General features: G+C 53.9%; 1 protein-coding gene across 1 annotated transcript in view; it reads right to left on the bottom strand.

Annotated features, from left to right (window-relative positions):
* The window catches only part of LOC311195305 (hydrocephalus-inducing protein homolog), a gene marked incomplete at both ends in the record, with an annotated part of 41362 nt that overhangs the window by 16390 nt on the left and 11997 nt on the right, over window positions 1–12975 (bottom strand). Inside the window, 5 exons of the mRNA XM_084268686.1 lie at window positions 1089–1341; window positions 2263–2365; window positions 2465–2498; window positions 3643–3795; window positions 11497–11650. Of these exons, the coding sequence (XP_084124812.1) occupies window positions 1089–1341; window positions 2263–2365; window positions 2465–2498; window positions 3643–3795; window positions 11497–11650 (697 nt within the window). The remainder of the gene's footprint in view (window positions 1–1088; window positions 1342–2262; window positions 2366–2464; window positions 2499–3642; window positions 3796–11496; window positions 11651–12975) is intronic.

Raw genomic sequence — 12975 nt, 5'->3', positions numbered from 1 at the left:
ATGCTCTTGCCTCACAGGTGCCCTTCACAGGGCTTCCCAGTGCCCTTCTCAAGATTTCCAAGCAAGACACCCTCTCCAATGCCCTAAGCATTTTAGTTTCTTTCTTGGACCTTTTTCTCCACCTCAGCAAAACCTCGGGACTCACAACTGCACGGGGACAGTCCCACCGCAACCAACTGAGCCGGGAATCACATCTTGGAGCCTCCGCCGAGGCAACCCTTTCAAAACACCTTTCAAAACACAGCAGGAGCTTCATGCAGATTTATTCCACCTTCGCCTAAACATCTGTGCCCAGTGGGCCTGGAGCAAGGGAATGCGCCCCAGGCTTAGCTGGCAGCTCCTCTGCAGAGCTTCCCCTGGAAAGAAGGGGCCAGGAAGAAGACGACACAGCGATTCCGCTGAGCTACCCCCGCTCTGAGCTGCCATCCAAGGGCGCTGCCGGACCTGATCGCCCTTGGGACACGGGGCCGGCCAAGAGCCTGGGGTGAGCTGTTCTGGGAATACTGATACAAGTGAAACTGTCAATTCTAATGATCCCTGGGAGCAGCTTCCCCCATGGAGAACATCACTCCCACCATTCTGGCTGCTGCGCTGGGCTCGTTTTTCTCCTCCAGGACTGGGCTCTAAGCAAGCCCTCTGGCCATGTTTGTCTGCAGAGGGAAAAAAAACGCTGCTCCCAGACGCTCCCCTCCCTTCCCAGGGCCTTTGTTTTACTCCCTGCTTCCCCCAGAGAAATTACCTCGCGGTTTCTCAATCCACTCCCTGCCTCTGCTCCTAGGCTAAGCCTAACTTATTTTCTCTGCCCTTCCTTCCCTGTAACCCACTGTTTGCCCCTGTTCCTTCAGCCCCTATTTTGGTATGGGCAAGTTGGCTTGATGGTAGCTATAGAAACACCCCAAAAAAAACCCTTGGGAACTGATGGTGGCCAGCAAGGAGTGCAACTGGTGCTGACATGGTCACTCGGGGCGTTGAGATATTTTCTTGAACGCACTTGTTCATCTTCCCAGGGAGAAGTCAAGGGGATGCAGGAGAAGCCCCAGTGGAGGTGATGCGATGGGGAAAGCTCAGCACCCGGGGTGGAACCTCACCTGAGGAGTGCTGGAGGAGCCTTCCAGAGTCATCTCCACAGTCTGGCCTGGCATCAGCTCCACTGTCAGGGGTTGAATCTTAAACACGGGACTGGCAGGTCTGGAGGTCTTGGAGGAACCTTTGCCCTTGGTTTGGATGGCAGGGAGACAATCACGACGGGGAGATGGGGGGGAACCTTCCATTCTCCAATAGAGCCGATGGATGCGTCGTCCTGCGTTCGTTATCTTGAAGCGGTAACAACAGGGACGTAGGCTAGAAGAGAAGCAGAGATGGAAAATGGCTCAGGAACTGCCTCTTCCCAGCACCCACCTGGCTTCAGTGCCCCGCTGGCCTTATCTGACCACTCACCCAGCAACAAATCCACCTCCAAAACCACTGACCCAGCTCAAAGTTACACCAAGAGCCAGACCCTGGCTGCCCCTAAGTTCATCAGCATCCAGCAGCCGGTCTGTTTGCACAGACCAACCCACCCAACCTCAGGAGACTTCTCCTCCATTCAGGGCCGGTCCTGCAGCCACCATGGCTGCTCCGTGCTGTGGCAGCTGGCGGAAGAGACAGAAAGGAAAACAGGCAGGAGAAGGGAGGAAAGAGTATCTACATCTGATAGAGAGCAGCCTGGCAGGGGAGAGGAGAGAGACAGCAAGCTCAGAGATGATACAGGGCAAAGACAAATTCTGCTGCTCCTCCCGGACTCCCTGGGGCAGAAGGGAAACCAAACAGCGCTGGTAACTTAGTCAAGGAGTTGCTAACAAGCTACTGCCAAGTTTCTCTGCCGCTGCCAGACGATACTCCACAGCCAGTGAAGAAGCCAGCAAGGCTACTGCAAAAAGTACTGTGTACTGTGTTTCTACTTGTAACGTCACGTTTCCCAGCTGGAGGCTTCCAGAACCTGCTGTTTTCTTCCAAATCTTTACTCCATCAAGCCAGAAAATACATGGATTCTGACCCAGGGCAAGTCGGGAACCATTTCCCAACTGGTGTCTGGCTCAGTGGCTTTCTGAGGGAATCTAACAACTTGAAAACCGCCCAGAAAACATTTCTAAAGGAGTTCCTGGGGCTTCAGTGGCAGCGAGCCAGGACTTGGAGTGCTGGAGGAGAACCGGCCCCAAGGATTTCAGCAGAACTCCTCCTTGCTGGGCCCACAGTAGAGCCCGGAGCAGACAGATAACTTACCTGAAGTGGGGGCCCAAGTTGAGCTCTGGAGCAAGTTTGTCCACGACGATGGTGGTGCCAATGCCGAAAGCCCGGATCAGGACATTGTAGCTGTGGCTGTTCTCTATGGACACGATCACCTTGTCCTTGAATTGTTCAATGTCATCCAAGTTTGCTATGACAGTCACAGCCACCTTGGTCTCGGGGGGGATCACTCCTTTACTGGGCTCAATCCTGCAGCGCGAGCGTTTGCCAGCCTGTAAGACACGGCAGACGCTAAGTGAGCACAGACACTACAGACCCTGCTCTCTTCTGGGGTGCAGGAGAAAGGACTAAAGACATGAGGGTAAATACATAAAGGCTTCGTTTCCCTAAATCCAAGCGTCTGGAAACAGCAACTATGCTGGAGCTTGTATTGCACCCTCCTTTAACAGACCCACTTCTTTAACCCTGTTTTGCCCAGCCCAAGGGATGCTCATCCTCGGGAAAAGCTTTATTCCCCTCCAGCCTCCCCTAGGGAGAGCACACCAAGGCAAGCTGCATCTCTCCTGGCTTCCCCACAGACGGGTTTGCACAAAGCCTCAAGGCCAGGACTGCTCAAACCCCACTGCAGCAGCCACGCAGCCAGGGGATATGGCCGAGAGCCTGAAGGATAAACTCTGCCAAACGGGTTGAGCAAAATCCTGATGCCCAAAGTCTTCTTTCCCCAAGAGTTGGGCAGTGCTTCCCAACAGCCCCCCAGGACTGAAGCACTCCGTTCCCACTGATCATCAGCCGCAGTGAGGTGTCCTGGCGCTCTCTGCTTCGGGAAATCCAGCTCTGAATGTTTACAGAGGGGCAGTGAAGAAACAAGCAGGAAGAAACCTGCCAGCTGTGCCCTGTGGGCACGGCCCCAGCTTCCTCTCTCTTCCTCTCGTTTTTTCCAGATTGCCCTTTACAGATGGGGCGAACAGGGCACTGGACCCCCCAGTCCTTCTAAAGCCACATTCACAGGGAGCAAGCTGGCAGCAGAGCAATGGTCTCCATCACCAGGAGGAGCTTGAAACAGACGCAGAGAGAGCAGGGAGATGATCGGGAAACCCGTGCTCCTTTCAGGAGAAAAAAGGCTACGGGCTTCTCTTCATCTCAGAGCTCCAAATACACAGCTCAGAGCAAAACACCTCCCACAATGTAAAGCCAGAACTTGTGAAAAGGACCTGGCATCAATTTCTGCTCAACCATCCAGGAAAACTCCCTGCCTCAGTGAGGGGTACCCCAGTGCTGGGCTTCTCGTGCTGCGCTGCGGTGGAATACCTTGCTGCTCTCTCAGATAGCAACATGGAAACATCACGTACAAAAATCAAGTCCCAGGCTGCTATGGAGCCATCATTTCTGTTGGGAAATATCCCCACAGATACTTACCACCTCTGCCCGGAAGGATGCAGGGATAACACTCTGGTTGCAGAGGTAGAGAGTGCGAGAAGCGTCTGCCAGAACTTGGATATCGCCAAAATCGATCTTGCTGGGATACACATGGACAACTGGTCCCTCTCCAACGGCCTTCAAGCTGATGGCCTGCTCCAGGTAGGGAAGATTAAAAAAACAAAGGCAAGGGAAAGTTTAAAGAAGAGATGGCTCTCAGGGCACCCCTAGACTGGAGGGTGATTACGGCTGTCGGTCGTTTGAGGTGTTGTAACACTGATGCAGAAGGCCTGGAGCAAGTGTGGGATCTACAGTGATCCCATCAGGAAGCCACAGGCCCCTGTTACTGGGGGATAAAGAAAACCAGCTCCCCACACTTGTATTTTCCCCCTTGCTCAGCTCTCCTTCCTCTACCCCATGCCTGCTCCTGCCCCTTTTCTTGCTCCCGCTCCTTTTCCCGATGGATCTTGCCCCAAACTGTCCTCTAGGACTTCCAGACAGCCACACTTGGCCGGTAACTTCTTCCGCATCCCCCACAAAGCTGCCCCCTGAAAACCAGCGCGAGCCCCCAGCAAAGCAGGCTCTTGGCAGCAGAGATCACGTCCGTTGGCTGCCTCTCGGTGCTGCCTCTGGGCACTCCCAGTACTACAGGAACAAGAGATTCATTATTCATTCTGTCCCTCAAGCAGGATTGCTTTTCTCTCCAGAGCCTGAGACCCTCCAAGTTTTCTTCTTGTAAAGGCCATGGTAGGAGGAGGAACACGGGTTCCTGTGCTGAGCCACCTTCTCACAGCGCTAAAAACCAGGGAACTTCATCTGCTCTGGTTGGACTTCACCAGTTCCGAATCATAGAACGGTCTGGCTTGGAAGGGACCTCAAGGACCAGAGAGCTCCAACACCCTGCCACAGGCAGGGCCAACAACCTCCATGCCTGGAGCTACACAAGGTTGCCCAGGGCCCCATCCAACACTCCCTTGAACACTCCCAAGGATGGGGCACCCACCCCTTCTCTGGGCAGCTCCTTCCAGGCCCTCACCACTCTCTCTGGAAAGAACTTCCCCCGATATCTCATCTAACCCTTCCCTCATTCAGTTTCACTCCATCCCCCTTGTCCTGCCAGTGTCTGCCCTTTGGAACAGCTGATTCCCTCCTGTTCCTCTGCTCCCTTCAGGGACAGGAAGGCTGCAATGAGGTCCCCTCAAAGCCTTCTCTTCTCCAGGCTGAACAAGCCCAGCTCCTAAGAACACTTCAACCTTTCAACAGAACCCGAACACACAGAACTCCCAGCACTGACAATCTCTGTGCGATTCACCGGAGGACACGGAGTGGGATTTAACCTCAGGACAAACCAGCCTCTGTGATGGAAAACCTTTAACGATGGCCCACTCGAGTAAAAGGCACTGACAGCTGTCAGAATCACTAGTCCAGTTCAGGCAGAAGGAGCAGCGTCTGTAAACACTCATCTCTTGACAGCGCACTGTACAAGAGCCAAAAAACCCCCAACAAGCCACGTACCAAGGCTGGTACCTCAAAAATAGGAAGCTAAAGCTGTGTGATGATAGATGTTTCATCGCTCCGGGAGGAGGGAGGTAGGGAGAGCTGAGGTCTTACTGATGCTTGCCCAGAGCTGCCAGGAAGAAGGAGCTGGAGGGAAGAGCTGTGTCTCACCAGCTGCCTTGGCTTCCCGGTAGCAGTGGGGTGGAAGCAGCAAAGGCAGGGCAGAGCCCTCTGGAGGTGGACACAATAACATCTGGAAGATGCTCAGGCTAGCTGGTTTTAACAAGGGAACGTGCACTAACACAATGAATCCTCACCAAGGAGAAGGCTTATTAAAAAGCCAACGAAACTCTTCATCTGCTGTCTTCTTAAAGGGGGAAAGAAAAACCCTGTTCAACAGCGTGACGGGCAATGTGACACCCGTGAAAGGCGACAGGAGTTTTGCTCTGGGTAATACTGCTGCACGTACAAACCCCAGTACCACTCTGGCTTTGCTTCTGGGTACCATAACGTCACGGTAGATCCTTTAGGAAAGAAGAGCATCTGTCCCTGGCAGACAGCCGTGGTCCAAGTGACCACCAGTAACCCCAGGTCTGGGTTTTACCAGCTCCTTCCCACAGAGGATGACAGAATACGCCACAGCAAAGCTGGCACGCAGCCACTGCGAGCCCAACACCAAGCGACAGACACCCAGAGGGACTCAACGCAATGCAAGGTGCGGCCGCAGACTCGGTATCCGCGCTAACGGGGTGACTTCAGAGCCAGCTCGCGCTCTGCTCCATCGTGACGCACTGCAGCCACTCCCCCGGGGTCAGGCTGACGTCACAGGATCCCTATGGGGAGGATTTGCCACCAGTGCAGCATGTGCAAGTTGATGCTCTGCTAGCCCAGAAAACTTCAGATGAATCCACTACTCTGCTTAGACTATAGGAAACAGGGAGAATGCCGCCCCACGGCCAGAAACTCCCATCCCTGCGCTCAGTACACCCAGGGAAGCCTCTACCGGCGCTCGCGGCAAGGGAGCATAAATGCTGCATGTTAAAGACCGACTGCACGGGCTTGTGGAGCCACTCAACCCCCTGCCAGGGAGAGCTGGGATCCTCCAGCTGAAGCACAAGGAAAATGAAGATGACGTTCACTTCCAAAGGCAAATACTTTAGGCAAGGTGAAGCTTTGAACCCAGAAGCTGTTAGCTCAAGGAGAAAAGCTTTGCAAGGAACCTGCAGTTAAACAGCAGGCTGGTTCTAGAGGGCAGAAATCCCCCTTTTCCAGGGAAACACCACATCTACGCCCAAGCAACTGGTTTGTCCCACTTCAGGCTTGCCTGTCTCTCCTACCAGCACAGCCACAAAGGCCAGGCTTGAGATGTTCCCTGGCATCCAGGGATTGAGCAGCATTGTTTCCATCTGTTTTAATGACAGTTTCAATCCCCAGCCTGCTTTCAAAAGGCCAGCCTCCCTTTCGGGTACAGAAAGCTTAAGGTTCCTGTAGCATCCTACTTCATGCTCAGAGAGATGGCAAGACATCTTGAAACAGCCGCTTCCAAAGTTAATATCATTCTAAACTTAAATTTAATTAACTACATTTGTTCTAGATTTCAGCTAGATGAAGCCAGGACACTACACAAGGCATTCTCCTGCCTACATCTTGCTGTCACTGCTGCTGCTGTGCATGCCTGAACGCTAACAGCATCTTTCAGGAGGCTCCAGAAACATCGTCAGGAATGCTTCACCATTTCCAAGCCTGTGCTGGAAAAAGGAAGAGTCCCTGCCTTGCAGATGCCAGGGGTGTGGAGATGCACAGGGCTTTACGCAGAGATAAGACAGATACTTCTCGACGTGATGGGCCAAGCTCTCAGCGTGGTTTCTCACACAGGCTGTCCCAGTGCCCTCCTGAACAAAAGTTCCTGCTCTGAAGCAGCAGCTCCTGCTCACCTAATCACGCAGCAGAGTCTCAGCTCCAGGGACCATGCTGAGTTGCAGACTGCGCTCGTTATCCTGTCTCCCCTATCTATAATGATGTGCCACATCGGACTCTCAGATTGTCACCTGCCCAAGAAGTCCCACCAGCCTTCCTCTCCTCTAGACCTTGACTGTTGCTTGTACCACGAACCCCTTTCCTTGTCCACCCTGGCTGCGTACTGCAGCCCCGGGAAGGATCCCTGGAATTAGGAACCTCGAGGACTCACCAATGGGGATTTCTTGTTCCCAAGCACAGCGAGCACAGCAGAAGCAGACTGATGTCCCAACTTCTGGGCTTCCAGCACCAACGGGACCCTGACAGTGCTGTAAGGCTTGATGATCCCAGAGAACACGGGGCTGCAGTACAGCACAGCATCACCCTGCTTGTGCTTCTGTAAGAGACAGAATCAAACCCAAATTCAGAGCGACCTCCGAAGAAACCTGCACTCCTTAACATCTACCATTGGAACCCAGCTAGGAGAGCGGGATGGGCTTTGAATCCCAAGGGGGTCCAAAAGCTGCTGCACCCACAGGCATACACACCCTTGCCAGCAGCCTCCTCACAGCAGCTTTTCAACACCCTGCATAAAATCAACCTAAAGACTAGAATACAAACCTCTTCCCAAAGTCTATATGCGGGGGGGGGTGGGGGGGTGGGGGTGGTGCGGTTCTTCTACACCCAAAGGTCTGCTGAAAACAAGAACCCATCTGAATATAAACCAGCAAGGTCTTACCCCACCCCTTTGTTATTATTTTTCATCCCCTTAATAAACCCCTGGATAACTCTTGAGGGCAGATGCGATGCCAAACCTGAGGAAGGAGCCTGTAGCAGGCTGGAACGCGGCTCTTGTTCACCAGGGTCAGCGGCCGCTCGTACTGGAAGTTTAGGAAGCACCGGCCAAATGTCACAGTGGGGTCCCGCACTTCCAGCTCAGGAGCGATGCATCTAGGCAAAGAGATGTCCCAAAGGGAATTAGAGATACTGAGAGAACGTAGAATTTGTTTCCTCCTTGAATAGGGCACAGAGGAGCGGAACACATTTGTCACTGTCAGACAGACATGTATTACCCCGACAGCAATAAATCACCTTCAGCTTCCTGTATTCCCTTTGATTCCCACAGCAAGCCCTGAGCTCTGGAGGAACCTTCCCACCAAGGATTGGTGCAGTATGGCCCAGTATCTCAGCAGAAACTACTCCCTCCTCTCCAGAAAAGAGGCCTGAAGAGCCTCAACTGCTTGCTGTGGCGATGGAAGGTCCGAGCCAGCCCCTGCCTTACGCAGTGGGTGGTTGTTAAAAATAAAATCACAGCCCAGACACTGACCAGACGGCGGAAAAGCACCAGTGAGCTGCATCCTACTGGTAATGACACCGACACCCACAGCACAGCGGGATCCAGCCTGGCTGCAGCAGGGATGACTTCCAGCTTAAGTGTGAGAACATTCATGCTCAAAAGGACCAGAGGGAAGCAGCAAAACCTGAGCTCTCCTCAGCATCAAGGACTCTGTTTCTCCTTCGGAAGATCTTGCTGTTATTTTTCCTGCACCAGTCCTGCCCTAAGCCCCTTCCCCATTAGCACGTGCCTTTGTTAAGCCAGACAGACACCAGGCTGCTCCCCACATCCCAAAGGAACACTGTGCTTTGGTGGCAACACAGACACAGTTCCCCCACTGACTGCTTGCAGGAAGGAGGAGAGAGACAGCCCTTTGGAAGTCTGTTACACCTCACCCACCAAAGAAATAGGTCTATAATTAATCTAATTAATATAATTAGGAAAAGGCTGGGGGCTGTGCCTGTCTGGTGAGCACAGATGCTCCTCAACACTGGCTGCTTTCAAAGCCCTGCTTAACGAGCTCATTAAGTAATACTTCTCGTTTGGAGCTGGCCTTTGTGTGAGGGGAGGAGAGACGATGCACCAGGAGAGAGGACACGCCGCAAAGGAAAGCGCCGATACCTGGCTGTGAGGAGCAGCCCCAGCACCTCCTTGCCGACACCGTCCACATCCACCACCAGCGCCAGCTTGTACTTCTTCACGGTGTTGGAGCACAGGGTGACCTGGTGACAGAGAAGACCGTCAAAGACCTTCACCACCCCCAAAAACTATCGTTCCGTGTGTGGCGTCCCCTGATTCTCCTTCCATGGTAAGGAGAAGGATTTTCCCCTCATCCTTCTGCTGCTCCATGTGTAGAGCAGAGTCTGAGAGCAATAAAGGTCTCCTGACAGCATCTGCTTGGTTCAACACCCTGTGTGGTTAACAGGGTGTGTGTAAGCTGAATTAAAGCCTAATCAGACAACTGCTCTGCTCACCACTGTATTAAAATTAATCTCGGTTCTAATCTCAGCTACAACAGCGTAAATCCCGGGGCAATGCGCTGCCTCAAACCCAGCGAGTTCAGCTTTACAGCCAGGGCCAAATGCCAAGGGCCCCAGAAGTTGGGTGCAGGTCACACCTGGCAGAGCTGCTTCAGCCCCCCCTAGGGATGGTTGCAGTGAATGCAGCTCCTCTGCTCACTGGGAGAGGGAAAACAAGTCCGGGAAGAAAAGCAAACTGCTTTACACAAGGGCATCTCTCTAATGGCCACCCGCTGGCCTCATCCTTCCTCTGCCCACGGTTAAGCCAAAGCCACAGCTCCACGCAGCGCTCAAGCACACACGTGGCTTCCGCACCTGACCATAGGGCACAGGATGCTCAGCGGATGGTTCTGGAAACAAACCGATGCCCCTTCACAAACATCCCGGACCAACCCAGACAACAGAAGTGCATCTATCTGCCTCCCATCACTAAAGCCCCCCCGGACCCTCCCCACCAGTGAAGCTTCAGCTCCATCTGCTGAAGCACGGCCGGACGGATTCTCCCCACACCTTGATATTCCTGGATCCCAGGGCGCGGATGGTCCCGCTGCAAGGCTCGATGGTAAATTCAGCCGGCCTGATGGAACCTTCAACTCCCCATCTCCAGGGCTCAGGATCGTTGTTCAACAGCCAAGCAGCACTGGTAACGCTGGGCCCTCCCGAGCCGTCCCCGGGGATGCGAAGGTGGAAAGTCATGGGCACCAAGGAGGTGTTTTTGAGGCGACAGGACAAGGTGTGAGGGAAGCCTGGGGAAGAGACACACAGAGGGATTTATGCCCCCGTTATCCCACCATTCCTGGGCTGAACAGCCTCTCACGGTAAAACTGCGCCTGGACTTTGGCTCTCTTCAATCTCAACTGCAGCTAATTGAGAAGCCCAGCAAGGAATTAATTGCCATGGAAGCTCTGTGCCAGGCTGGTGATGGAGATCCCTCCTTGGCAGCTCTGACGCCCAAAGCCATGAGTTTTTCTCTCTCAGCTGCCCCGACACCAGCACCGGTTACGTCTCACGTAAGAGTGAGCAGCCAGACAGAGCATTTACTCCCAGAATCGGATCCGTAAAACTCCCCATGAACACCCCCTATGGTTTGCAATACGGAAGAGCAGGTTAGCACCAAGGAGAAGCTGCAGTAAAAGCAGGGATGGATGAAATGGGGAGCTACAGCCCGATGCAAAGCCCTCTGATGCAGTTTTGTTAGCTGGAGCCTTACGGCATCTCCTGTTTCAGGGTGACCAGATGGAGCACGGGAAGGTTTGCAGCCCACTTGGCAGGAGCTGAGCCTGACACTGGCTGAGAAATCAGCAGAAGCCGTGTCTCACCTTCCCTAACGAACGGCGACGTCTCATTACTGCTCAAAAAGCTCTGACACCAGCTTTCCCTGCCGCACCAGTGGCATAACCCCACTCAGTGGGGATGTTCTGCAGAGGCAGGAGACCAGCCCAGGAGAAGACATCTGGTTTGGCTGGCCCATCTCGATAATGGCCCTTCCATCAATCCACAACTGATTTCCCATTAAAAACTTCACCTCATCTCAGTAAAAAGCCTTTTGTGAGGCAGAGATGGAGAACCAGAACCTGCATTTCAATGGAGCTCTGGATGCTCAGCCACCAGCGCTGCTGGCACAGCAGAACTGGGCTTTCGGGGTGGGGGCACACAGGGAAGGAGCTCTGTGCAGAGCTATGGCTTGGGCATATTATGGGGTAGGTGATAACAAGGTGCCCTCCCAGCACTAATTAACATTTCACACTAAGGCTCAGGGGACTGAATGGCTCCTGTCCTCCCAACATTTATCCAGAGCAGCTCCAGGCTGGTTCACAGCTCCATCACCCTTCTCCCCCTCCAACATCTCCCTTTTCCCCCAACCCCAGCGTCGCCCTTCTCCCCCTCCCAGGCACCGCCCTTCTTCCCCCCGCCAGCATCACCCTTTTTTCCCCATCTCCCATTCCCGGGGCATTTCAGGGACTGATACCCTCGCAGCCATTCTGCTGCCAAGGGTATCAGTCCTGCTTTTAACACCCTGAAGGCTGCTGCTGCAGAGGAACACACATTCTGGGTGCTCTGAGGTTCCAAGCGCCCCGTTTCGGTAACGCATGGACCTCTCGGCCCACGGTCCAAGCCCAGGGCGCACTCACCGAAGGAGACATCACCGAAGCAGAGGGCAGGCACATCGAAGTGGAGCGTTGGTCCAATGACGCAGCCACTGTGAGGACAGACAGACAAGGCACTGGCTGAGTTAGAGAACTGCAGAGCTTTCAGCTCTCCCTGCTGCTCGGGCGGGTAAGAGCCGGTGTCAGAACCACGGCGGGTTTCAAACCAGCCCCTCACACCCTTGCCCTCATTCAAGGGGACAGGAGGTGGCCAGCAGCTATCAGATGGGGCTTAGGGCACAGTGTCAGGCAGGATAGGGCAAAGCTATGCCCCCAAGTTGGCTCAATGAGGGGCCCCAAACAAGCGATGGCTCCGTGACTCAGTTTCCCCATCTCTAACGCATGGGTAGAGATGCCCACACAAAAGCGGACTCAATGGAGTAACCCTCCTCAGGCTCCCTTCTTCTCAGCTGGAGCCAGCGTTTCCATTGAGTGGCTGAGCGTCTTCTCAGGAGATCTGGATCCACACAATTATCAGAATCCTAGGGAGCGCACAGACACCCACCAACCACAACAAGATCAGCAACAATTCTACACAGGAATGTATCAGCTTCTCACTGCTGACACAGCCAAGAACAACACATCTTAAACCAAACACGGGGCCCTGAACCCACCACACCTCCTCTCCTGTCCCTAAAATCAGCTCCAAACTCTGAAACTCGCCATCACTGCCTGAAATCGGCCCTTGGAGCCACACACCATTCATGAATTCACCTCATGGCTGATGCCACCCGAGCCCAGCTCCACCTGGGGGGGAAACGCGGATGTTTTGGGAACGATCACATCTATGGCAGCATTAGTGGACTCGGGGGTTCTTGCTGAGTGGGAAGGATAACAAAGAACTGCTCAAACACTCATCCTCGTTCCCTTCTTCATAGCCCAGTGTCCCACCAGCCAGCTCACATCCAAATGGGAGTTGTTCTCCGCATGGGACTCAATCCAGCATTCAAAGCCTCCCGAGGAGCGGGGCGCTCAGCTCGAGCGGGTGGGTGGGTGTCTTGAAGCTCCAGTTGGTCACACCGACTCCCCGCTCTCTCTTCAAGCAATAAACTTCTTGTTCTGTTTTTACCGGTTTCTCTTGCCTCACCAGCAAAACCCACTGCAGATTCCTTTCATTTCTTGGCTACCTTGATCTAGCAGGAGGCTGCTGGCCGAGGAGGCACAGCCAGCCCCACATCTTGCCTGCCTACACCACACTATCCCAACAGCCCATGGTTATGACCCACTGGGACAAGTCACTTCCAGCCCCAGGATCATCACACTGGGGTGTCAAAGGGTCACGATAGGAACCTGTCACTGCCAAACTCCGTGCCAAGAGTGTCCTGGAAAGCTCCACCAAGAAGGCCAAGGTGCTTCCCACAGGCACCCAAGTCTTTCA

This window comes from Gallinula chloropus (assembly GCF_964237585.1).
Source record: "Gallinula chloropus genome assembly, chromosome: 10".
NCBI classification, from domain to species: Eukaryota; Metazoa; Chordata; class Aves; order Gruiformes; family Rallidae; genus Gallinula; species Gallinula chloropus.
Note: the sequence above shows the minus strand (reverse complement) of the source record. Positions and strands in the feature narration are given on the sequence as shown.